Source organism: Tinamus guttatus, unplaced genomic scaffold, assembly GCF_059628265.1.
Source record: "Tinamus guttatus ecotype Peru unplaced genomic scaffold, ASM5962826v1 Tinamus_guttatus_pri_ptg000172l, whole genome shotgun sequence".
Classification (NCBI taxonomy): Eukaryota; Metazoa; Chordata; class Aves; order Tinamiformes; family Tinamidae; genus Tinamus; species Tinamus guttatus.
In genome coordinates this window covers 3623824-3648361 of record NW_028288706.1, presented here as the reverse complement: position 1 = coordinate 3648361, position 24538 = coordinate 3623824, and the positions used below count along the sequence as shown (strand labels likewise).

The window sequence follows — 24538 nt, the reverse complement described above, 5'->3', positions numbered from 1 at the left end:
GCGAGCCACAAGGCCTCATTGTGCCGGGCTGCTCAAGGCGATTTTCCCAGCCCGGCACTCGGCCCTTGGCACTGCGCGCGGCCGGTTCCCATCCCTCAGCCCCCCACTCTTATTTAACGAATTCCTGCTTTTCTCTCCGGCCCAACATCCCTGCGGGATCCCTTTGGCCGAAACGGCTGCGGAGTCGGGAACCCTCACAGTCCAGTGGGGAAGGGCCCCGCGTTTCACCCGGCAGAGGCAGCGGTTTGGGGAAGCGGGTCAGGCTGCGGATCGCGGCCGTCACCGAGCAGATGGGGGTGACCCACACGCTGCCCGGAAAATGGGAAAGGGCATCGATCCTATGAAGCGGGGGGGAAGATTCAGGGTTCCCTGACTCCCCTCGAGCTCTGCACAAGAGCTGCTGGCCTGTTGCAGGTTTTTTTCTTTGCTGTATTCCTATGTTTCTGCTATTAAAGCACTTCTAAGGGCATTGCCCTAATCAGCCTGGATGACCAGGTACTTCATGCACCCTCTGACCATCATTTGTTTCTCCTGGTAAAGACATTCATTTTGCAAAGCAAGCTGCTGGTTTGGGGGTTTGATTAAAAAAAAAGCCTAAAATTATCTGTTTCAGATAAGATCACGCCTGTTGGCTTGCAGCAGCGAGCCTGCTCACTGCGCTTTATCCAGGGCACGTGTTTTTTTCCCTGAGAACGGCTCCATGCTCGTTTTACGCACCGCTGACACGGGGCCAATATTTATTTTGGGTCGGCGCGAGGGAGCGCGGGGAGAGCCGGCGAGCGGGCGCTCTGCGGCGCCGGGGCCGAGGCGATGGCGCGCGGGGGCCGCGGTGCCTCCGGAGCGTCCCGGAGAGCTGGCGCGAACGCGCGGGATGCCGGCGCTGGGAGCCTCGGGGGCGGAAAAAGAGCAAGCCAAGCAGAAAGAAGGGAAAGAATGGGGAAAAGCGGGGAGGGGGCCAAAATGACAAGGGAAAGCCAATAAATGAGGCGCACACAAAGGGAATTACACCGCCCGCACAACCTCCCTGCTAAACTGCAGCTAAATGATGGTTTCGCTGACCCCACCTCAATCCCGTGCATTCCTCTTGGCTAAGTTATTGCATTTAATGCACAGAACATCCGGTGGGTTTGGGGCCAGGCGGAGAGTAAAATGTTTTTCTTCGAATATGTTTATTTGGTCAAATCAAATCATTGCGGCGCGGCGGAAAGGGCTGTTACTCTGCTCTTTCTCCGACGCGGATTTTTTCGTGTTGTTTTCGGTGCCCTCTGCCCTTTGTCAGATTTGGTCTCCCGCCCCCGCTTCCCGCGGTCCGCTCGCCTGCTCCGGCGGCTGGGACACGGCCAAGGCAGTGGCGGTGCCGAACGCCTTCACGCGGGAGCCAGCGCGAGGAACCAGGGCGAGCGAGACGCAGGGACGGAGCCCACGGGTGCAGCATCCACAGGGAGCAGAGCGGAGAAGGGGCTGGTTTGGGATAAATGAGCCCAGTGCCCTTTGCCATGGAGCCCTTTTCTTGTGGATGAAGCCGCATGGCCTGGCACAGCCAAGCATTGGCCTGGCTGTGCCGAGCACCCCAAAACCGGCTCCCTTGAGGGAGAGGAGCCCATGGAGGCATCCCAGGGCCGTGCCTCAGTTTCCCTTGCTGAGCGCGAGGCGGGAGCCAGCTCATGTTCCCCGCTCGGCCAGCGGCCAGGACGGATGCAGCGGGCGCGCGGGCTGCAGAGCCCCGCGTGCGGATGCTGGAGGGCACCGCGTGCGTCCCGGCCGCGTGCCCCGCGCACAAAGGGCCACCGGGAGCCGCTTCCCGCCATTCCCCCCTCCTCTTCCCCCCGAGCCCTTTTCTTCCCTCTTGCTGCCCCCCTCTTCCTTCCTCCGGCCCCTCCGCCGCTGGATAAAAGCAGCCATGTGGGAACAGCGGGGCACAAAGGCGGCCGGCACAAAGGCGGCCGTCCATGCCCGGCCCTCGCGCTGCCCCCAGCCCTGAGCACCGAGCTGGGGAGCCGCGGAGGGACCCGGCCACCACCGGGGGGGACCGCAGAGCCGGGCATCCCCCGTGCGGCCCCGCTCGCGCCGCCGACAGCTGGCGGGGAGCGAGATTTCCCAGCGCATAGCGACAAATTCCTGACATTCAGGGCTGCTTTGCAGCCGCCGCGAGGGAGGAGCCGGCCCTGTGGAGGCAGATGAAAGGCGCCCGGGCTCCCAAGGGGTCCCCTCGCGTGGCCACCTGCCACGCGCGGCCGGGGCGCAGCACCCTGCGGTGCCCAGCGCGCTGCCGGCCCGCAACGCTCCAGCCTCCGCGGGGATCACCGCTTAATTAATGGGCTTTCCCCAGGAGCATCCCGGTGCCTGCAGCCGGGCCTGGCTTTCTTCCTCCTCCTTCTCCTCCTCACCCACTCTTCAGCATCTCCCTCCCTGCTCGCCCTTCCCCCTCGCTGCCCTCCCCCACCGCTTTCCCCCTCTCCCTGCTCCGATTTCCCTGGATTTTCTGCTCGCTCCCAGCCTAATTGGCTCCACCTGCCAGTGAGCACCAGAAAATCGGAGCCGGGCCCACGGCCCCTGGCTCGGCCGGGCGCTCCCATGGGGCCGGCCGGGCGCTGGGAGGAGGAAGATCCGTAGCCGGTGTTCCCTGTAGCCAGGCAGTGTTTGCGGGCGGCTCTTCCTCCCGCAGAGAGTGCACGGTCTCCCTGCAGCTCCAAAGCCCGCATGGAGCAGTGGGATCTGCTGGGAGCCGGAGCAGGCAGAGTGGGCATCTGTGCGGGCCGCTGGCAGGGTAAAGCCAGGCCGTGCTCCCTCCGCACGGCCTTTCCTATTTACCTCCCTTTCCTATTATTATTTTTTACCTTCCTTTCCTATTTGCCCCCAGCCCACCTCACCAGGGCGGGAACTGCTTGGTGCAGGAGCAGATCCAGCCAGGAGAGCCAGGAGCGGCGGCGGCCGCTCGCCCCGCTGCTCCCACATCCCTTTCTTTCCGGCCCCTTTCTCGGCTGAGGGGTCGGGGCCTGGAAAGCCGCCCGGGTTTTAGGTTTCCGCGTGGGTGTGCGCATCCCCCTCAGGACAGGGCAGAGTATTCAGTTCCCACCAGCGAGAGCAAGATCAGAGCAGAAACACACGCTTGGCTTTGGCAGCTCATCCTTTGCTGCAGACGGCCTCTTCCCAACACCAAAGTCGATCCCAAGAGCGCCGGGGGCGGCCTGGAGGAGGTGGAAATCCTCCTTCCTGGACTCCGGTTTCCCAGCAGTTCCCAGGCCGGGGGCTGCTGGTGGATGCCAACCCCTGGCGGGATCCACGCAGGCGCGTGGGGACCATGGTGCTCTTGTCCCACCATGGTTCCCCCGAGCCCGGGAATGTGACAAGGACACAAGGGCTCCCGGAGCGGGGCCGGGAGCCGGGGACGCGGCGCAGGCAGGGACACAAAGGCGCGAGCGGGAGCCGGGTGCGGGAGCCGCTGTGCAGCGCCTTTGTGCGCGCTCCCTAATTGAGCCATTATTGTTCGCGCCTCCCGCAGCTCCTCGCCTCGGTTTTAATTGCGGGCGGGCAGCGGCCGCATGCGCCCTCGCCAGGGCAGACCTCCTGCCGCCCTCCCTCCCGCCCGTTTCCCACAGCCGCAGCCTCCTCCCGCCGCCCCGCGCGGCTGCCCCGTGTCCCGCTCGGGCCTAGGCCGCGGGCTGTGCCGGGGCCTGGGCCGGTGCCAGGCCGGCGCGGGGCCGCCCCCTGCGCGCAGCGCCCGGCCCGGCCCGCCCCGCGCGGCGCCATGGACGCCGAGGAGCTGGACGAGCTGGCGCAGCGGCTGCAGGGCCGCGCGCTGGGCGGCTGGGGGCTGCTGCAGCTCGCGGCCGGCACCGGCCTCGCCGCCTACGCCGTGTGGGCCGCCGTGCTCATGCCCGGCTTCCGCCGGGTGCCGCTGCACCTGCAGGTACCGCCCGGCCCCTGCCGTTCCCGCCTCTCCCCGGGGGCCTCCAGGCCCCCTCTTGTCCCCTCTCCCAGACTCCTCAGCCCCCTGCCCAGGGCGGATGGGACATGAGGCCCTGGGTGCTGGCAGTGCCAGGGCTGTCACCTCAGCCTCTTGGCCCGGGGGGCTCATGGGGACTCCTGGTCCCCTGCCTCGGCTCCTGACCCCCATGTGCTGATGGAGATCCCCTGTCACTCAATGCCCCTATCCCCTGGTCCCCTTATACCCCAGGTGCTGACAGGACCCCTCCCCACAGGTGCTGGTGGAGATCCCCATCCCCTGTCCCCTCGTCCCCTCGGTACCTGTGGGCACCCCGTTCCCCTGTCCTCCTCATCCCCGGGGCACTGACAGGGACCCCCATCCCCTGTCCTTATCGGCACCCTGATGCTGATGGGGACCCCTCTCGTCCCCCCAGGTGCCATACGTACCGTCGAGTGCCCAGCAGGTTGCGAACGTGATGGCGCTGCTCAAGGGGCGCTCAGGGAAGATGGTGGACCTGGGCTCGGGCGACGGCAGGCTCGTAAGTGAGGATGCTGAGCGCGCGGGGACACCGGGGATCCTTGCACAAACGCTGCTGTGCCCTGTAGCAGCAGAGCTGGGTGCAACAGAGCTGCACCCACCAGGGAGGCACCGGCCTCTGCTCTATCAGGAGCAATCCTGCTCCTCCCCAGCCTCGTAGTTGGGCAAACCGCGCTCTGCGCTGAGCCTGGTAGCCAGCTATGCTGGCCTGAGCTCGCTGGCCGCTGTGTCCTCGCCTGCCAGCCCGCCACGCTGCCGTGGGATGGGCAGCGCAGTCACTGCGCGTGAGGGAGCACACGGCAGCTGGCCAGCAGCCCCGGCATCCCCAAGTGAACAAGAAAGCTCATTCTAGCTGCAACTCTCTTCCTCTAGGTAATAGAGGCCTATAAGCAAGGCCTGAGACCGGCTGTGGGCTATGAGCTCAACCCTTGGCTGCTGCGCCTCTCCAAATACCGGGCCTGGAAGGCTGGCTATGACGGGAAGGTTTCCTTCCTGAAGCAAGACCTGTGGAAGGTAACAGGCTGCCGGGCTGAAGGCAGGACTCAGCTCAGCTCTGTGATCCGTCCCAGCGCGCTGAGCGCACGCGCTGCTGCTTTACCTAGGGCAGCACCAGGAGCTTGGGCTGCAGCTCCAAACAGGATTAGCCGAAGGCTGCTGGCTCCTCTTCTGCTCCTGGCAGAGGCACACGGCAGCCTCCAGGCTCCGCTGCAAGAGCAGCAGAAAGGGAAAAGTCACACAGGGCGTCCTCAGATGGCCACACAGGGCTGTGGTTTGTGCAGGTAGCTCACACATTCCTCTCTCTCAGAGCAGCAAGGGGCAGCTTTGAAGAGTCTTAGTTGTCTTATGTCTAAATGTCTTAATTATTGACTCCTGCTGCTGACGGTCACTGAACTGCCACAGATAGGCTGTTAAAAAACTAATTTCTTCAGATCAGATTAATGGAGTTGATGAAGTGCTGCCAGGAAAAGCGTTTCTAGGATCTTGAGACAAAGTTGAATGCAAGTTTTTTGAATGACATACTCCTTTTGTGTCTACTACCCGAGTGTACCAGCACAGACGCCCTTCTCGGGTGTCCTTTAGATCTTTGATTCCTTTGAGGTTTCAAACATCACCTGCAGATTGTCTGCGCAGTCAAATAGGACGCTCAAGGGACTCTGAGTCCCTTGGACTAGCCCCTGGACTAGCCCAGCCCACACTCTGTCTGTTGCTCCTTTCATTCCCCTTTCTTCTCTTTTAAGGTGAATCTTTCTGATTGCTACAATGTCACCATGTTCCTGGCTCCCAGCGTGGTAAGTAGGTCTCTGTGGGGCCTGCTATGAGATGCTTACAGTGAGAACGCTACTGTCTTGTTCTGAACAAACATCTTTCTTTCTTAGAAAAGACAGTATATTTTAAGAGAGTTTGCGTGTGTTCCATATAAGTCCAAAAATAAAGAAACCAGAGGTAAAGAAGAACACAGAATTACACACATTGGAACAAAAAGCCAAACTGGGATGTGTTTTTAAAAATGCAGTTTGTTCTCACTGAGCGTAATGGACATAATGCTGTTCCAGGACCCCCCTTCACACATCTTCCTGAGGGATCCTTGTGGGAGCACTGTGCCCACGTCCCCTGCGGTGCTCGTTATCTGGCACTCTCATTGATCACTGTGAGGGCCTGTTACAGCCAGGATTACAAAATCACTCTTGGTGCCACAAAATGCAAGCAAAGCAAAGGACTGAGTTTTCTCTAGTGCTGAGAACTAGCACTATGCACATGGACTTCACTTCAGTGGCTCAGCATCACTTGAATTTGTTCCAAGTTTCGACTACATGTAGGGCTAGAACCAGCCATGCATATTGGAACAAGTTTTAGTGAACGCTGTCTGCTTGGGACCCACTAACTATGCTGGGATGGGGCTACAAAGGCTGTTTCATATCCCCTGCTGGCCCCACGTTGCCGTTCAGAGAGAGCCCATCTCTGAATGAACTACAAGCACTGTTTCAGGCTGACCCCATCACCAAAATCATTTTCCTGTATCAAATTAATCCCCAGTAGTGGCTAAACGGCCTAAGACAGAGCATGTGGTGCAGTGCTGTGCAGTCACTAGAACTATGTGATTATTTTCTAAGACCTTCTGGCTCTGGCTGTCTCTCTGTCTCCCCAGAAATCTCCCCTGGCTGCCAAGCTCCTTGCAGAACTCCCGGATGAGGCCCGAGTGGTGGCTGGACGCTTCCCCTTCCCATCCTGGACCGCAAGCAGCACCATTGGCCAGGGGCTGGAGCAAGCCTGGGCCTACGACATGAAGGAGGTGCGGGAGGCAGCACAGAGCGGCGCACAGGGAAGCCCGGTCTAACAGGCAGCTCCTCCAGAGCGTGGATTTTAAGGGTCACCAGCTAAGAAGGGGTAGAGATCAGCGTCACCATTCCAACCTCTCCTAACCAGTCTCAGCTCAGTGGTCCAGGATAGCAGTGAATGGTGGGGGTGCAGAGCGATGTTTTGTCAGACTCTCATGGAGACTCACAGGATCACAGCCCCTCCTTGTTTTCCAAAGTCTGGACAGTTTGGGAAAACGAAGGAGGGAATCAAATCTAGAAATCCTGGAGTAACCACAGGCTTTAAGGGCTAAATCTTCAGTGCCTCTCTCTGTATGTGTGTTAGTTTATTTGTGGTAAGCTTTACATAATAAATATTTGGACGGTTCTTTCTTTGAGATATTTGCTCTGCTTTTGAGTTGCAAGGTGCTTCCAGAGCCAGTGTGCCCCCTGCTTCCAAAGACCTTTGGAAGAGGACTCAGTATGGCATGTGTCCAGCTCTCCACCAAACACAGAGAAATAATGTTTTCCCACCACAAAATAGCAACTGATCCCCTTGGTCTAACCTCTTAGAGCCAAAGCATAGCCTGAACCATCCCTGGCCTCATCCCTCACAAGCTCAGAAGGAGCAGAAGCAGAGTTAGCTCTTGGACTCAAGAGTACTTTGCTCTGGGTCTGACCTGGTAGAGATGTTGTCACACCGTCCTAGCGGAAGGCAAGAGTGGGGACCTGTCACTGCAGTCACACAGTAAAAAGCTGCCTGGGAAACTGACCTCATGTCCCCGGTTGTGATGTGCTCAGGGAACACCAGAACCATTCCTACAGCTAAGGGGTCAGAGCACAGACGAGACACACTTGTCTTATCCTATTTTAGTACTGTTAATTTGAGCCGAGAACACCCACGTGGTTCCCTTCTCTGTGTTTCAGCCCTTAGTCAGGGGATGAATACTTGCCTCAGCCAGTCCACAGACAGAAAGCTTTAAAATCTGCTTTTTCTTCTGATTCTGATGTTTCTTGGAGGCAGGGGGAAGAGCTATAGTTCCTGGCTGATGGTCCTTTGGGATCTCTGTTGTAAGTGAGCGTCAGCAGCGTCAGCATTGAGCGCGCGTGGTGCCTCGTTACCAACGACTTTTCTCAGCCGAAGGATCTCCTGCTTGTACCTGCAACAGGGAAGCAGCAACATGATTCCCTGTGTCATTGTGACCCTACTCACTCACAGATGCAATCAACTGAAACACAGGGACTGTCAGTTAACGCACACCAGACAACACACAGGCACTGAGCCACATGGAGGTCTGAGTCCCGACAGATACAAAACCCCCGCTAATGTTCACGCAGTGCCCAGCAGAAAAGGAAACACACCAAAAAACTTTGGGACAAGCTGGATTTCTCCCTGGTTTTCCTAGGAAGAGGTATTTAGAAACTCTGCCAGGCAACAGCATCAGTAATGTGCTCAGGACTCTGGACCAAACGTACAGCTGCCGTGACTACCGAGTCATGCCAGGCAGTGCGCTGAACCCCTGCTTTGACAGGCTGGCTCCGATGCCACTCACCCTTTCTGGCCCTTGCAGCTGATCCCCTCTGTGGGCAGGATACGCGAGCAAGAGAGGACCTTAAATCAGGGTCTGCTAGAAGGCTTGGGATTTTAGGCAACCTCTCCCTCTCCTCAGCTTCCTTCAAAGGATGGGCTAACGGCAAAGGAGACGTGTCCCTCGGCAGGCCAGGTGACGCCCCCTCTGCCACGCGGAAGGATGGATGGCACCAGCTGCCCGCACAGCTGGATGCACTATGGGACACTAGTTGTGCTGGGCAGCGCTGTGGGAAGGCAGCAGCAGCGTCAGGTGCTGGCACAGCAGTGGGCACGGTGGTGTCTCTGGCAATTAGCCCTAGAGATAAACTTGGAGCACAAAGCTGGGAATCTATGAATGGGGATCCTTCTGTCTCACCTTGCAAGATGCTTATCGATGTATTCCTGCAGCTCCGACACCTGCTGCTCTGCCACAATTGCCCGAGTCAGCAGCTGGCTTCTCTCTCTCTCCAAATCCTCCTGGAGGTGTGAGAAAAACGTGAGGAAAACAGGAGCTCTGTGAAATGGGAATGGGGTGGCTCCTCCCCTGCCAGGCGACGCTCAAAAGGAGGCTACCTCATCACCCAGCCCTGACACTGCCTGGCATTAAGCTACTGAAGCAGCCAGAAAACTGATGTGCTTAGAGAAGGAAGGCTGCTGGTGACAGTCCAGCTTTTTGTAGGAATGGTCACGTCGTTACCAGCAGAGCAGGTAACCACCCCCTGACCAGAGTGTGGGCATGAGGCCTAAGGCCACCCCAGGACACACGGTCACCCCTGGCTGCCAAGCTGCTATTCATCCCCCTGGAGACCTCGCAGCCATCAGTGCACTGGTTTTGGCACTTGGACACTGCAGATTTGGCACTTGGACACAGAAAACTTTCACACCTTTCAGCCAGCAGCTTGCTGCAAAAGGGAAGTGACCTTCTCCTTTAGATAAAAAACTGTTTCGTTTTCACACAGTGTCTCTGGGCAGCAAATTACCATCTTACCTAATTGCACAGTCCCTGTTTCACTAATGATCTGAGGAGCAGGTGGAGAAGCTTGGCAGAGGTTACCCCCAAGAGCCACAACCGAGCCAGAAGTAGGACTTGTTCCCACTGCAGCACTCCTGCCACTCAGCCACACTGTCTCCCAGCTTTTGACTTTATCCCAACTGTGTTCAACTTTATTCAAGCAGAAGAGATTAGAACTTTTCCTCTAGTCACTGTGGACACAGGAGGCCATGGCATGGAAGTGTGATGCTAGCACATCTGGCCTTGCTTGTAGCTACACCTCTGCATGTACCAGCAGTGCAAACATCCTTTCACCTAGGGAAAACCAGACAGGGAAGTAGATCTGGATTCAAACTGGACTTCTACTGTTTCAACCAAGTTTCAAACAGATCTAGTTCATTACACAGACCCCTAATGCTTGTGCCTAAATCAGTAAGGAGGCAATAAAGTCCAGGATTGAGCAGCTAAAATGGCTGGTCTACTTCCAGCAGCAGTCAAACTACAGCCTCAACACACCGCTGGCCATAGACCTGCTAGAGTCACCTGCTGCACTGAGTCCAAGTCACAACAAGACACTGTGGAAAGCCCCAAAGCCCCTAGAGCAGCATTTTGGACACAGAGCACCTGGCTGGGGCAGCACATCTTCAAAATGTGAAAAAAAAAAAAAGTCAAGCTGGTTTTAGATGAGCTGGAAAAGAAGTTCTGTACCATACCTGGGTGGTATGTGCAAACTCCTGGAGCTGCTTCTTGACCTCCACCCAGCTCTCTTCATCCAGCTTCCTAGGACAGAAAAGGAGATTTTAATCTTGCACAGCCACTCAAAGCAACCTCATCTGCACGTCACGCCGCTCTGCACGGGGGCCGGACACACTCTTGTCCACCAGACCATAAAGCTCAGAGCTCAGAGCCTTTTCTATCCTGATGCCCCAAACTTCTTCAGGGCACGCAGTGTTGTCCCTATGCCCAGAAATGAGAGCCATAGCCCTTCTGCCAACCTGGAATTCCCACTGTGATGGCTGGATTTATTCCAAGTTCACATCAACATTCATACATCAGAGAGGACTCCATGCAGAAAGTGTCATTAACCTGACACTGCAGGACTGAACTTTATGGAAACAGAGAACAGAGTATGATCAATGCCAAGCACTGGCATTTTTTTTTTCTGTTTCTCAGCACAAACCCACTCATTCTGAGTGCAGAGTGTGATAGGTGAGCTGTCTGTGCAGTCCAACCGTGGGAAAGTTCTTCCTATTCTGTCCTAGTTTGAATAAGCAAAATACAGGTCACATCTGATGTTCAGGGAATTTTGATTGTATGAACTGAGGAATGCATTGTGTTCAAACCCCAGCTTACAGACTGGAGAACAGCTTTGCTGGGACTGCGAGAGTTCCCTCTGGTGGCTGCAATCACCCAAGCCAAGTACCCGGAAAATCATGGCTGGAACTTAATGGAAACTGAGGTTAAAAATTACAATAAACAATAAAAAGCACACATCTGATAAAAAAGAGAAACACAGCAGGCATTGCAGGTGAAGTACTGTGTTAATACCAGCCTTCATCTCTGCAGTTAAAGCAACAAAGTAACAGCAAGGGTAAAAAAACATCAGGATACAGAAAACAAACGTGTGTAGAGTCTCCTGACGGCTATAAAACCATAACAAGATACAACACTAAAATCCATGTTCTGATACTTCTCTGCCTTGCTCCTGTAGTGGGTCTATCAAAATTAATGCATCTGCTCAAAGACTGCAATTATTGTTTAACATGGAAATGTGGCAGGGGCTGGTTAGAGCTCAAGCTTTTCTCTGAGATACTCCAGAGCCCAGTGGCTCAGGCACTTAACTCCTCAGAGTTGGAATCCAGTTACCAAAATATCTCAGGTTGTTTTGCTAGGTTATGACATTTTAAAAGGCAGAAAGATCTCAGCTCAGATTTCTCTGATACTTTGTTCTCTCTCTCCACAACTGTGGTGGGTAAAGTTTCGACAGAATAATGGAGGAGGCAGAAGGGACTACTCAAAATTAGCAAATAAATGGCATGTCAGGAAATCAAGGAGGTATCAGTACAGAGTCATGTAAGCGTTAGAGCCCCAGCTTCTGTATTGGGAGGGAGGAAAAACAAGACCTTCCCAACTCAGTGTTGTTTCACTTGCCTTTCTCAGGTCGTGATCCACCAAAGCACTCAGGCATATGCTTAGTTTCAGCTTCTAAGGGGATCAGTAGGACTAAAAACATGATTAAATCAAACATGTGCCTAAGAGCTTTCTTGGATCAAGGCCCAAATGACCAACTCATTTCACCAGGAAATGCTGTATTGAGGTGACAGCTGGCTTTTCTTCTCCGATGAGTTCATATCAGCTCTCCTTCGCCCTAGTTGCCCTAGTTATTACCTTTTCCAAGTAATGTAGAAGACTTCTCAATCCACAGAGCAAGAAACATTCAGAATTACAAATATGCCAAGAAACAGGAAGGACTTACTGCTCCGGGGACAGCCCAAGGCCAGAGGTTTCTCTCAGTCTTTTCTGAAGGTAAAGGGAAAACATTATTTCCTATAAGCATCAAAACAGTGCAATCTTGCTATAGTTCCTGTCATTTTGAAGAGAGCAATACAAAATAACTTAGCACTCCTATAGTCACTGGTTTCCTGACAAGGAAGTGATCTGCAGGACAAGTTTAAGGTTTATTGTCTCTCACCTTGTTTGTTTTTAAATAAATGTATCTTGTGCAAATCAAAAAACCACATCTCTCTCTGGGCAGAATCAGTGGAAGATCATGGATGTGACTGACACATTTCTGAGTGTGGTCTCCCCACCAATTATTGATGCCTGCCAAGCCAAAAGCCTTCCAGAAGCCTTGCCCTATCCTCCTGGTCTTTAATATCTTTGTTTACTGGTTTGGCAGCTCTCCCTTAACATCTGCTACTCCTCAACCCTCCCAGAGCTCAGGGATGCCACGGGCCTGCCCAGCTTCCTGGATCTAACTTTAACTCACCCCTGTGTGGCAGAGGTGCAGCACTGATAGCAATTTAGCCCTTCCAAGACTTAAAAAGTGAGAACTACCCACGTGTGCCACAGGGACTCAGCAAACGCTTAGGGAACGAGTAAGAAAGAGGGGAGATCAGACTGAATCCATCTGCTTGGGAGATGTTCCCCCACCACCGCTGCAGTTTCATTGCCATGTAAAGCCAGCAGACCAGCCACTACCTTCTCTTGCAATTCATGCAATTGCACCTCCAGTTTCGCTTTATCTTCCCGCAGCCGGTTTAACTCTTGGGTTGTGTTTGTCAGCAGCTCCGGATCAGTGATGGAAAAGTGGAATTCAGCAGGGCCAGAGTCCATATCACTGCTGCCCAGGGCCTGGATCTGCTCCCGCTGCATCCTGTAACACGCCAAAGGGGTTAGTCTCCAGTAGCTTTGTCTAAATAACAGCATCAAGAGCTGCTGCTGCAGCAGTTACCATTCACTTCGCATTTCCTGGCTTCTGGCCAGGAAGAGCCAGCAAAGGATAAGCGGGAGAGCCCAGTAGCATGCACAACATTCCTGGGAATATTCCTGAGGGAAGTTTGTCCTAGAGATACTTGTGGCTTTTATGCCACAAGCATTGCTGCTGATTCCCACAGCACAAGCTGATGAGAGAACTGTGGAGCAGGGCTGAGAAGGGTTGTGAGATAGGAGTTACCTGGGATATTGCTGCCATTTGCATACCATCCAGCATGGAAACACTCTCTCCCCATAAATTTTATGAGGCAGAAACGTGCACAGAGCACACAAATGCACAGCAGACACATCGCCTTCCCAGCTTTTCAAGAGTATAGACTTCCAATCCGCTGCTCCACCTGGAAGTTGGCTGCCTGCCTCCCTCTCAGCACTGGGATTGGGCACAAGTGCTGCAGAGCTCTTCCTGATGGTCCTTAGCAATAGCTGGAGAGAAAGAGGGAGCCTGGGCCCTGGCTCAGCTCTACCTGTAAGCAATCAGCAGGTTTTCATGCTTCTTGACCAAGTTTCTCATCCGTTTCTTGTAGCCACGTGCTGCTCCAGCTAGCTGCTCTTCCCGAGACTTGTATGAAGCCTTGATATCCTTCAGCATGCTGTCCACGAAGCGTTTCATGTGAGCATGGTTAGCTCGGCCTTTGCTAGGCTCCTTCAGGTTGCTGGATTTGCTGTCCACGTATTCCTTTAAATATAAAGAGAAGGAAATGGAGATGACCAAGTTATTCCTTAAGACATTTAACCCATTTCCCACAGGGAAGGTCCAGGAATACTTGTGATAACAGCACTTAGAATAGGGTATATCTTTAATTTTCTAAGTGCAAGAAAGACTAATTAACTTCCATCGTGCCCCTTCAAGGCAGAAAAGGCAGCTATGCTACATCAGTGACTAGTCTAGGGAAATACAAGGCAGCCTTAGGAATTACCATCTCTCGCCCTGCACTCTTTCCCATGTGCCCTGCTCTCTCTCTGTTAGCTAGGGGATACTTTAACATTGCTCTGCTAGAAACGGAGCTATTCTCACTGGCAAAAATTCCCCTGCTTAGTCTCCTGATCCACCACTACGCTGCATTCTCTGGTACTGTCCTCCTCACTGCACAGCAGCTTTTGCCAAAACCTGCAAACTGCTACCTAGAGCAGGGGGATGGAGAGACACCTCTTTTCAGTTATTGCTGAATATAATCAGGGCCTGAACCGGTCTGAAATTCTGACTGTGCTGAGTCCTCAGCAGGCTCTGTGGGCTCTACTCTATGTCAGAGGTGCTTGTTCCTGCGGTGGGGCCCAGGCACTCGGTTGCACAGCGCTGGAATCTACCACAGCCTCCTCTGGGGACGGCAGCAGAGCCGCCACGGAGCCAGGACACGGAGGCACTAACAAAGCCAGTGGTGGCAGCGCCTGGCCGGCCAAGAGAAGTTGTCAGGGCAATGCAGATTAGAAGCCAACTGGACGGCAGCCACAGTAAATAAGAGGATCTTCCAATTCAAGAAATTTGACCAAGAAAGACTCAGCAGAAATCCACACACTGTTTGGTGTGGCCATACAAGAAACCTGGGCTAGGAGTGGGGTTGGCATCTCTTCCCCCAGCTGATGGCACAACAAGGCCTCCCAGAGCCGGCCCAAGACCCCTTCCAGCTGCAAGCCTGGCTTCCCAAGCCCCACTCTGCTCTGCAGCCCAGAAAGGATGGGAAGCAGCAGCAAGCACCAACAGGACAGGCCCCTCCAGGCAAGGAGGGCCGTGGGGCTGGGGTACCCACCGCCAAGTCCCCGAGGTACCGCGCGAGCCGGGAGCGGTACTGCTCGGTCAACTCCTTCAGCCGGAGCTGCAGCCGGGAATTCTCTGCCTCCACCTCCTGCAGCTGGCTCTGCGAGGTGAGCAGCACCTGGGCACAGCACATGTTCACCAACAGCATCGGAAAGAAACAGAAGGGGACATCATTTCCAGGCATTCAATTCCACCAGGGCAGACAGGCTGGAAAGGGCCTGGATTTTCACAGAACCCTTCCTGAAATGCTTACAGTCCATATTCTTCTGCTATACCATCCTTTGCAATAGACCCTAGGTGATTTAACCAAGCCTTTCTTTTCACCATCAGTGAAAAAAAATTCCTCCCAACAGCTGTGGCAAGGAGGACCTTCCCTCCGCGCACCTCGTGCCTCTGGAGAAGCAACCTGCACGGGGAGGAGCAGCTTGGTAGGACAGGCCTGCGGAGGGGGAGGCTTGTTGGGTACAGCCAGGAGGAGACACCCACCTCACTGCTCCCTCCAGCGAATTACAGGCACTGCCCTTGTGTCTCACCCACAGGAGGAGCGGATGAGCAGGGGCAGCCTGGGCTGGAGCTGGGGATGGGGAGGCAGCTGCCCTTACCGCTGACTGCTCCGCCAGTTTGTGCTGGGTGTCGCGGATCGCTCTCTTCGCCTCCCGCAGCTCCTTCCCCAGCGCGAGCCTCGGGAAGAAGGGGTGTTTATGTTAAATCCCCAAACTGCTCTAGGGAGATGCAGGACTGATCTCTGGGACATGTTTCCCACGTGTGCCATTAAAGGTGGATCTTCCAAAGGGGCATAGGTCATGCAGGTACCTAAACAGTACTGACTTTGAAGTACATCCCTAACTCTCTTAAGGTTCTTGAAAAAATCAGACTGCTTCCAAGCCTCACTTCTAAGGATGAACGGTCATTTCCCACCCTGTACCCACCCACAAAGGAGATGATTCCTCCAATTTTCATAGGGATCAGATTCTACAGTAATGAGCCCCATAAATGCCTGGACAAACAACAGAAGGACATGCTCTCAAACACTCACACTCTCTCCTCCAGCTTCTGCTGCTGCAAATCGTAGGTTTTCTTCATTTTTTCAAGCTCCACTTTTATGTGATCTTGGTTTCCAAGCAACTGAGATACAAATGAACAGAAAGATGAGATAGATGGCCAAATTAAACAGAAGGATTCTTGAAAATTAAGAGGATCCTTCAGCTGAGCAAAAATCTAGTTCCTAAAAGAAATACAAGGGAAAAGGCAGGTTTCACTGGGATGATCAACACACCGTGTTTGATCTGAAGTACAGGTGTCATTCCAATAAGTGAGATTCCCACACCACGGATTTTCTCAAAGATTTTCTCTTCTTCTTAGGAAGAAGACTTCTTCCCAGGAGAAGCTGTGAGTAACTAGTAGAGGAAACCAAGCCACTATCACACAGAATGCCGATGGGAACGAGGCAGGAAACACTTCTGTGCTCACTTTTGGGGGCTTTATCACCACCATAGTTTTCCCTGGGCACGTTCCCAACACTCTGCACCACTCTCCAAGAACCGGCGAGGAGCACCCTGGCCAATACCTGACTGGAGTCGCTCTCGAGACATTTGGCCATGAAGTCTCCTGACACTGCAGCTCTGTTCACTTTCCCTATTTTCGGTGCCCTCTTCCCTATCTCTGTTGCAGGATTAGGGCTTTCGGACAACATCTCCACTGATCCTATGGTTTTCCTAACTTGTAGGAAGCAAAAATAAACAAGTCTTCAAGCAGTGCGGAGCACCACCACAGGACGCTCCTCTTGCTCAGATGGCCCTTCCCTTTGCAGACATGGACGTGTTTTTAAACTCCTCCTTCCTTTTAAACTCCTGCCTCTATCCCACCAGCAGCAGTGACTGAGGGATCTCTTGGCTGCCCAAGAGCTGCAGTTATTTTAGGCTCCTTGCTTCACTACACAACTTAGAAAACCAAAGCAACAGATCCTCCACAAAATGCAAGTTAGTAAAAGGCACAGCCTGCTACATCCTGAATAAACATCCTCCTCAGCCTCCCCAAGGATCCAGCAGATCCCACACACTCACATTTCTCTCCAGCTTTTGCTGCTCATGTTCCGAGCAACTACATCTCCCGGCTGTTTTAAATAAGAGACCGAAGCCGACACCTATTAGAGCCCTATTCTCCAAGGGCCTCAGCCGGGTGACAGGGGCAGGGAGCTCCTTACCTTTCCCTCCCGAGCGGAGACACGGGGCACGACTGCACGCACTCTTGCCAGCTCAGCAGAGGCTTCGTCTCCCCGGGCTTGCGGGTGGCTGCGGTTGTCCTGAGCAGGGGGAAGGCTGTTCCTGGCATTGGGCAGGTTGAGCAGTTCTAGGCTGAGCTCTTCATTCTTCATCACCTGCCAGGTCAAACCAGAAGGAAAGAGCTTCTGAAATGCTGCCCCTCCAGCCCCGCATGCTGTTTGTTCAGCACCTACCCGCTGCTCTTGGTGTGTACGCAAAGCTGGCACTCACGTCCCCTCCTGAAAGCAAGTTTTATTTTTAGTCCTCTCTCGTGTGTCCAAAGATACCAGTGGATTTTCTAATTCTTATGGAAATTCAGGGCAAGTATCATTGCCAGGCATCAGCTGTAGAATGCAGGACCATTCACTCATATGTAACCCTATTCCCTTGGCCTGTCTCACTTGCATTCAGATAAGGATCCTTGTGCCAGGGTACCGCAGTGCCAATCCAGTTGTGGGCAGAGCTCTGCCAACACCTCTCTGTCCCAACCTACTGTCTCCTTTATTACTCTATTTCTGCACTCCCCACGCAGCTTTCCAGCACTTTGGGGCATGTCTTTTCCTGGACAGTGGCTTCGAACAGTGCTGGACTACACAGTGCAACAGAGAACGGCCAAATATCCATCCACGTAGGCTGATGCCACCCAGCTCATTCCAGCTTTGTTGGAATGCACACCTCCAGAAGCAGAGAGCCCACAGTACGCGTAGGCAGTGAGATTCAAAGCAGTGCTGGTGTGAAGTGACACGTTTCCAAAAGATAAAGAGTATCTGAACGAGAAAGGCTCTGTTACAGGTGATCTGGAAAGAACACTGGGAGAATTCATGTCTCACGGGAGGGTTTCTATGTAGATAACAAAGCTTTGATGGGGTTTATGACTGGGGACAAGCTTGAGTAATTGTTACCATGGCAGTGAATCGGGAGGATGGGAGGCAGAGGTCATCTGAGTCATCCCTGTAGAGAATAGCTTATCAAAAGATAGCACAGGGTGGGCTGAAGGAGCGAGAACAGGAGAAAAGCGACTGACAAAGAGGTGAGATATACAGCTGTGAAAACTGACAGCGACGCAGAGACCGGCTGCTTGTTCCCCAACCGAAAACCATCCATCTGCAGCTGTCAGTCCTGACAATTCGATCAGAGGGGGTCACACAGGCGCAGAAGTACCAGCTTTTTTTGGCTAGCAAAAAAAAAGCAGCAGTCCCAGGTTTGTGATGGGCTTCTCTGCCTCCCATGTGCTCCAAACCCTGGCCCTCCTCCAGGGAAAACCCCGGCATGGAACTAGTTCATAGTCATTCGGGTCCCTCCGACGGCCTCCCTTTGCATCACCGACACAAACTGTGTAAGCCGGCTGGACAAAAGAGGAGGAGGAAATGGAGAGTTGAGAAAAGGTCAGAGTCTTGAAAAGGAAGAATTTACAGCAAGTTAGAAAACAGGCACAAAGTGACTGACTGGCATCTCATGCAAGGCACTTCCCCAGGGACAGGAAAGGCCAACTCAGCCGGTCTCATTTGCCTCGGATGGACACAGAGCGATTTGTGAATCGGGACGTACAATGGGGGTTGTAACAATTCAGAGACTCTAACTGTTCCCGTACAAGCGACCATGAATGAGTTTGCAGAGCTGCCTCTGTGCCAAGCAGCCATGACAACATATTGGCAAGGTCACAAGTAGCACTTGTAATTGGGAATGTGTAAAAGGTTCATTGTCTCCTAAGAAGAGCGCTGGGGACGGGGAGGGGGCAGAACCGCAGGCTCCTACTGCCATTTCCTTTGGGAAAGTCCACACTGGGAAAATAATGAGCAAGAGGCCCATACTGCGACAAGTCCTAACCTGCCAAGTCGCAGGCTCTTTCGCTTCAGGCAGGGATATTCAGTAGTCGGAGCCAAGAAACTGGGGTAAAACCCCGATCCCAGCAATTACAGCCAAAGATTTCTGCTTTGGCTTCTGATCTCTGCTTTGCCACTTTCTCAGATGTTATCGAGGCAAATAACTTAATCCACGCGCTTCACTTTTCCTTCGCATAAAATGAGGGCATTGATACCTAACTTTTTGAAACATTCTAGGACCCATATGAAATTGGTACACTGTTAACAGTCACCTTTTAAAACCATCATTTATACAAGTCAGCAACCTGAAAATCCAATTTTTGACTAACCTACTGCATCCCCTGGGGGAGCAGAAGTAACTAAACTTACTAAAGGCCATGAAATCCCCGTGCGAGGCTGGCGGCTCTGGGCCTCAGCCGCTCACAGTCGGCTCACTCAGTTCTCCTCGTGCTCCTGCAGGATATGGAAGGGCCTGGAGGGGGGTTCCCACCCTGCAAGCAGCTGAGATTGCCTCCTCGTAAGGGTCGATACATCTCAGCTTACAGGAGACAACTGTGTTGGTGTGTGGGCGCTCTTCATGCATTCCAGCTGCAAGGTGTAACAGATGAGCTCAAGCTGGCTGCTCAGTTTGCAACTGGAGCAGGCAAAGAGCACGTACATCACTCACTGCCATGGCTGTGCTAAGAGGGGTAACCTCGCAAGAGTCACTAACTCACTCGTTTGCAACTGGATGATCACAGCCTCACATATCTCTTTACCTGAGCCCTGCAGAAGGATGTTCACTGTAAAAAGAGACGGACAGACAGCAGGGAGGCAAGAAGGGGCATGGAGAAACTCAGTCTGTGTGGCTTTGTCAGCCCTGGCGTGACGTTCGGTGGCAACACTGCTTAAACCAGCATGCCTGGTCCCTGCCCCACATCTTCGTGTCACAGCTGTGCCCAGGGCCAGCACAGCAGGCTGTGGGACTGCACAGTAAACAAGGCTGTGAAGCTGGAACAGCTGAAATATCCACCAGGGAAAGGAGGGAGGAGCGTGTCCGTCCTCAAATCCACTTCGGAATGGAGGTGGGGGAGGGAGGGAGGAGAGGAAAGTCTAGTAAAGTAGCTATTCATGCCAAAGAAATACACAAACTTAGATCTGAAACAGCTTAGTTAATAATCACTAGATTAACAGTCACCAGGAAATTCACTGTATTTTCAGGGACAATCAGTGAGTTGCTTATGTCCTGTAAATTAGTCAGTTCCAAAACTTTAAACCCTTTTTTGCCACATGAAATGAGCGACTACAAATCAATTCACGGGCGGCCTTTGAAAACAACGCTAGAGAAAAAAGAAAACAAAGCACACTGTAAGTCAGAAGGGCCTGAAATACACACACTCCCAACAGACCTGCAGGGAACATCTCATTACTGCCAGTGATGGGGGTCTGGGATAACGTGAAAACAGCAAGACACTGACGAGCAGCCTGTCGCACAAGTCAGCGTGGACCTGGCCCTTCCTATGAGCATGGACTTGGCACTGTCCCCTGGAGCCCTGCTCCAGTGCCACACACCGCATGAAATCCCCTGGGTAACGAACCCAAAGAGAACTAAGTAGTGTCTAAGATGCCACCACGTGCCATCTCACCTCTCGGTCAAGCTCTTTGCCTAGTGCCAGGTAATTGCTTTTCAAGATGATGTACTCGTCTGCCAGCTCCTGCCGGCTGGACTCCAGGGCGCGCAGACGCTCCTGCAGGGCATCCCGCTCCCCGGTGACCTTCTCACCGGAGAGCTCCAGCTCCAGCACACGATTCTCCAGGGCCAGGATCTGCAGCGGGGAGGCAGTTACGTTACAGGGACCAGCAGCAATTGCTAGGCATTCATTTGGTCAAAGTGGTTCTTGCAGACGACAACTCCCAGAATCACAGAATGGTTGAGGTTGGAAGGGACCTCTACAGATCATTCGGTCCAACCCCCTGCTCCAGCAGGGACACCCAGAGCATGTGGCGCAGGGTGGCAGCCAGGTGGGTTTGAATATCTCCAGAGAAGGAGACTCCACAGCCTCTCTGGGCAGCCTGTGCCAGGGCTCTGTCACCCTCACAGGAAAGAAGTTCTTCCTCACATGGAGATGGAACTGCCTGGGTTTTAATTTGTGCGCATTACCCCTTGTCCTGTCACTAGCCACCACCAAGAAGAGTCTAGCCCCATCTGCTTTACATTCTCCCCTCAGCTATCTATACTTATTGATCAGATCCCCTCTTCACCTTCTCTTCAAGAAGACTCAGAGAAATGAACCTCACTTGAGTTTCATGGACCCTGGGACGATGGAGGAACTCACCACTCTAGCTAGAGCTACAAAATTACTGCAAGCAACAAGTAATAAACAAAGTAAAGATGGATGTGCAGGTAAACTACTGTGCTGAGTGAAGGTACACGGCAGAGACGAGATGAGCACCTCAGCTTTTACATACCATATTTTTTAGCTCAAAGTTCTCTGTCTCGTATTGTTCCCTCATTTTGTTTGTCTCAATCTGGAGATCAATGAGCTCTTTGGAAATCTAGAAGAGAGAAAGGACATTATAAAGCCCATATGCTGCTTCTTAGGCCAACATATTGCTTCAACAGGTCACACCAGGGAATTTAAACCCAGAGACTCGAGTGCTGAATGAATCCCCAGCTGCACCTTTCACCTGAGCAACAGCAAAAGAGAAACAGAGCAGAGAGTCAGGGACAGCTTCCAACAAGGCAATATGCTGTCCCTCAGATGCAGGAAATAAAAGTTTTTCCTCAATCAGGAAATAGTAAAGAGAGACAATCCTGGGGGCTTGGCCTATTTCAGAAGGAAGAAGTGCGGGAAGCTGTCGAGATAGTTGCCAGGCTGACATTATTGCAGCCAAAATATAGAGATCGAAGAAGAGAGCCTGGCTGTAAGGAACACATCTCCTTCAGAGAGAAGCACTGTCATTTCTCACCAGATTTTCCACTGCAGAGCTACTGGGCTCCAAAGGCTTCATAGCTCAGTTCTCTCCAGCTCCCAAGGTTTAGCTGAAGGTCTTACCTTCAGTTTCTCCTCTTCAGTGAAGACCAGTCTGGTTGGCAAATCTGTTTTGGAGCCAGCCAGCTTCCCCATCCTCTCCTGCATGTCTCCAAGCTTCACGTACAGTCTCTCACCCCTATCTTGCAACTGCACCTAGAAACACAGAACAGCTCCAGCAGCTGGTGCCAGTAAGCACAGATCTCCTCTCCTTCCCTTGCTATATTCCCATCACAACGCCAAAGGGAAGAGCACAACATACCCAGTGAGAAAATGCCACTTTACGCAGCTTTAACAGATTGTGGATGGGGTTGTCAGCTACCCTCTTCCTCCCAAAACGACGATTCCCTCTCAGAGTGCTGGTTCACCGACCAGGGAAGGGCTGCAGACTCTCATACTTACATTTTCCTTAGCAAGATGCTGCACTTGCTCTTCCAGAGCACTCCCATTCTCGTTCCCTGGAGCACCTCCAAAATCCATGTGTTTGCTGGCTCAGAGCTTGGAGGGCAGGACCTCTGCAGGGTGTTGGGCAGGCAGAGACTAAAAAGCAAAGGAAGGGTCTGAGGATTTCTGTGACTGGAGCATTTCCCCCCGGGCACAGCGCTAGGAACGTTGCTACCAACTTTGGTTGCTAGTGGGTGTAACACCCACCTTGGACGTAAGGTGGAGCAAATTATTCCACTCAGCCCAGGCAACAGTAGAATAAGCGACACTTTTCAGGAAATATCCATCTTCTAAACCAGCACATGGCAGGTACTTTAAACAAGAAGCTTAACAGAACACTCCCAGTGAAGTAACACGACCCTCAGGAAGCCCTACTCAATTTAGATTACGCACAGATCGAAACCTCAAATCCGTGCCACAGGAATGGCCTCCGTCTCTGCTGCAGGAAGCTCGGCAGAATTTCACATCTGGATATAAATTTAACAGCTCAGGCTGGTCTCCCACAAATCAAGCCACTGGTTTCAAGATTGTCCAGGATGTCAACTTGCTTTCACGCATTTTTTTCCTCATCTCTACAGTACTTGTATCTCCCATGTCACCAGAGACAATAAAACAATTAGGAAAACCCAATTAGCAATCCAATGGTATCAGCATCTTTGAGCTTTGCCCAAGATACAGCTAATGAAAGCAGCTCCTAAACTTACTACTTAGCACCGCAGATGCTCTGTAGAAATTTGATGCTCTGTGAATTTTGAAACAAAACACACACTGAAATAAGCTCCTACAAAAGACAGTTTATTGTGGAGATTAAAAGACCCCCCAGGAGAAATGAAGAAGTTGTGACGAGCGCTGCCAGTTCTCCAAGGAAGCGCTGCCTCCCTTACAGCTCTCTCAGTCATTGCCACAGCTGGACTTTGTCTCCCCGCAGACCCAGAGGAATTCGTACCAGCTCGCTGGCCAGTGCTGGCGGCCGAGGCGCTGAACCCTGCTCAGCCCGCGCAGCGCCGCGCGCGGCTCCGGGCAGCGCTGCCGGCACCAGCCGAGCGCCGGCCTCGCGGGCGCCTCCCGAGCGGGGATGGACCCACCGCCCGAGCGGAGCCTCTCAGCAAGAACCCGGCCGGGGGGCAGACAAAGCGGGTACTGCCGGGAAAACGGGTGGATGAGTGTCATGGGATAAAGGGGATGCCAGCTCTTATTCCCATTTGAGCTTGTCTTCTCTGCTGCTTCTGCTGAGCATGTGAGTCGAATTAAGAATTTCTCTCTTACAGAAAAAAAAAAATAGATTTGAACGCACAATGTTCAAAAATGCGGCAGCTCTGAACAACACCTGATCACCTGCTGAAGCCAAGGCTATAGAGGAGGAAGAGAGGGGCTGTCCTGCGATGGGTGCGAGCGGGAGCCTCCAGCTCCGGCAGGGCCGGCCCTGTGGGCAGCGACCCGTGCCTGGCCCCGGCTGTGCCGAGCTGCCCTGGGAGCCCCGGGCTGCACCGGCACCTACTGCTCTACCTGCACCTACACCTGCAAGTGTACCCACACCTACACCTGCAAGTGTACCCACACCTACACCTGAACCTACAGCTAACACCTGCCTCTGCACCTACATCTGTACTTACACCTATACCTACATCTATACCTGTATCTATATTCAGCCTACACATACACCTATACCTACACTTAAACCTGTATCTACGCTTAACCTACACGTACCCCTACACCTACACCTAAAGCTGCACCCGTACTTGCACCTATAGCTGCACCTACAGCTGTTACCCGGGCCCCGCTGCGAGGTGCCCCCGCAGGCGGCAGCTCCGGCCCGGCCCGGCCGCTCCGCCCGGTTCGGAGCACACGAGAGACTCCAACCCGGCCCGGCGAGACCCGCGGCTGCCGCGGCACCAACGCGGCCCGGTACCCGGTACCGCCCCGCGGCGGGAGCCGCTTCCGGGCAGCGCGCAGACGAGGCGCGCCAGGGCCGGGGAGCGGCGGCGCCCCCTGCCGCGCGGAGGCTGCGGCTGCAGGGCCGGGGGGCTCTCCCCGCCCGAGCCCGCAGGGCCCTTCGGGCGCTTGACCCGTTTTTAGGCGAACTGAGGAAATCCCGAGTCACCCCGGGCCGCCCCGGCCAGGACAGCGCTCCCCGCCCCCGCGAGCCTCCCCACTGCGGCCGGGGCGCCCGGCCCCACACCAGGCTGCTGCGCGTGACCTCCCTGGTGACGTCACGGAGTGTAGCCGCCGTGCATGACCTCACTGCTGACCTCACTGGGCAGAGCTGCCGCGCGTGACCTCCCTGGTGACGTCACGGAGTGCAGCCTCCGCACATGACGTCACTGGTGACGTCACGGAGTGCAGCCTCCGCACATGACGTCACCGCTGACGTCACAGAGCGTGGCGGCCCCGCGCAGCCCAGCATGGAGGTGACCCGCTGCCAGTTCTCCAG

At 53.8% G+C, this 24538-nt stretch overlaps 2 protein-coding genes across 2 annotated transcripts; one reads left to right on the top strand and one right to left on the bottom strand.

The window, feature by feature from the left end:
• The first annotated feature begins 3748 nt into the window (after positions 1-3748).
• ANTKMT (adenine nucleotide translocase lysine methyltransferase) lies at positions 3749-7143 on the top strand. The gene is made up of 5 exons (XM_088523071.1): positions 3749-3910; positions 4362-4466; positions 4838-4978; positions 5704-5754; positions 6612-7143. The coding sequence occupies exons 1-5, from the start codon at positions 3749-3751 to the stop codon at positions 6798-6800; spliced, it is 648 nt and encodes a 215-aa protein (XP_088379197.1). The 3' UTR covers positions 6801-7143.
• Positions 7144-7784: 641 nt separating this feature from the next.
• CCDC78 (coiled-coil domain containing 78) lies at positions 7785-22143 on the bottom strand. Its single transcript, XM_088523228.1, has 15 exons — positions 22066-22143; positions 21688-21819; positions 21101-21187; positions 20278-20457; positions 16752-16945; positions 16632-16668; positions 15605-15693; positions 15171-15249; positions 14561-14686; positions 13280-13491; positions 12522-12696; positions 11797-11840; positions 10034-10100; positions 8706-8806; positions 7785-7919 (listed from the first exon to the last, which is right to left on the bottom strand). The coding sequence occupies exons 1-15, from the start codon at positions 22141-22143 to the stop codon at positions 7793-7795; spliced, it is 1728 nt and encodes a 575-aa protein (XP_088379354.1). The 3' UTR covers positions 7785-7792.
• Between the last annotated feature and the right edge of the window lie 2395 nt (positions 22144-24538).

Coding starts and splice junctions, on each gene's coding strand:
- ANTKMT (XM_088523071.1), top strand. CDS start 3,749: ATGGACGCCGAGGAGCTGGACGAGCTGGCGCAGCGGCTGCAGGGCCGC. Junction 4,467..4,837: donor GCTCGGGCGACGGCAGGCTC/GTAAGTGAGGAT, acceptor CTCTTCCTCTAG/GTAATAGAGGCCTATAAGCA. Junction 4,979..5,703: donor TGAAGCAAGACCTGTGGAAG/GTAACAGGCTGC, acceptor TTCTCTTTTAAG/GTGAATCTTTCTGATTGCTA.
- CCDC78 (XM_088523228.1), bottom strand. CDS start 22,143: ATGGATTTTGGAGGTGCTCCAGGGAACGAGAATGGGAGTGCTCTGGAA. Junction 13,492..14,560: donor GGTACCTCGGGGACTTGGCG/GTGGGTACCCCA, acceptor TTATATTTAAAG/GAATACGTGGACAGCAAATC. Junction 7,920..8,705: donor ATCGATAAGCATCTTGCAAG/GTGAGACAGAAG, acceptor TCCCTGTTGCAG/GTACAAGCAGGAGATCCTTC.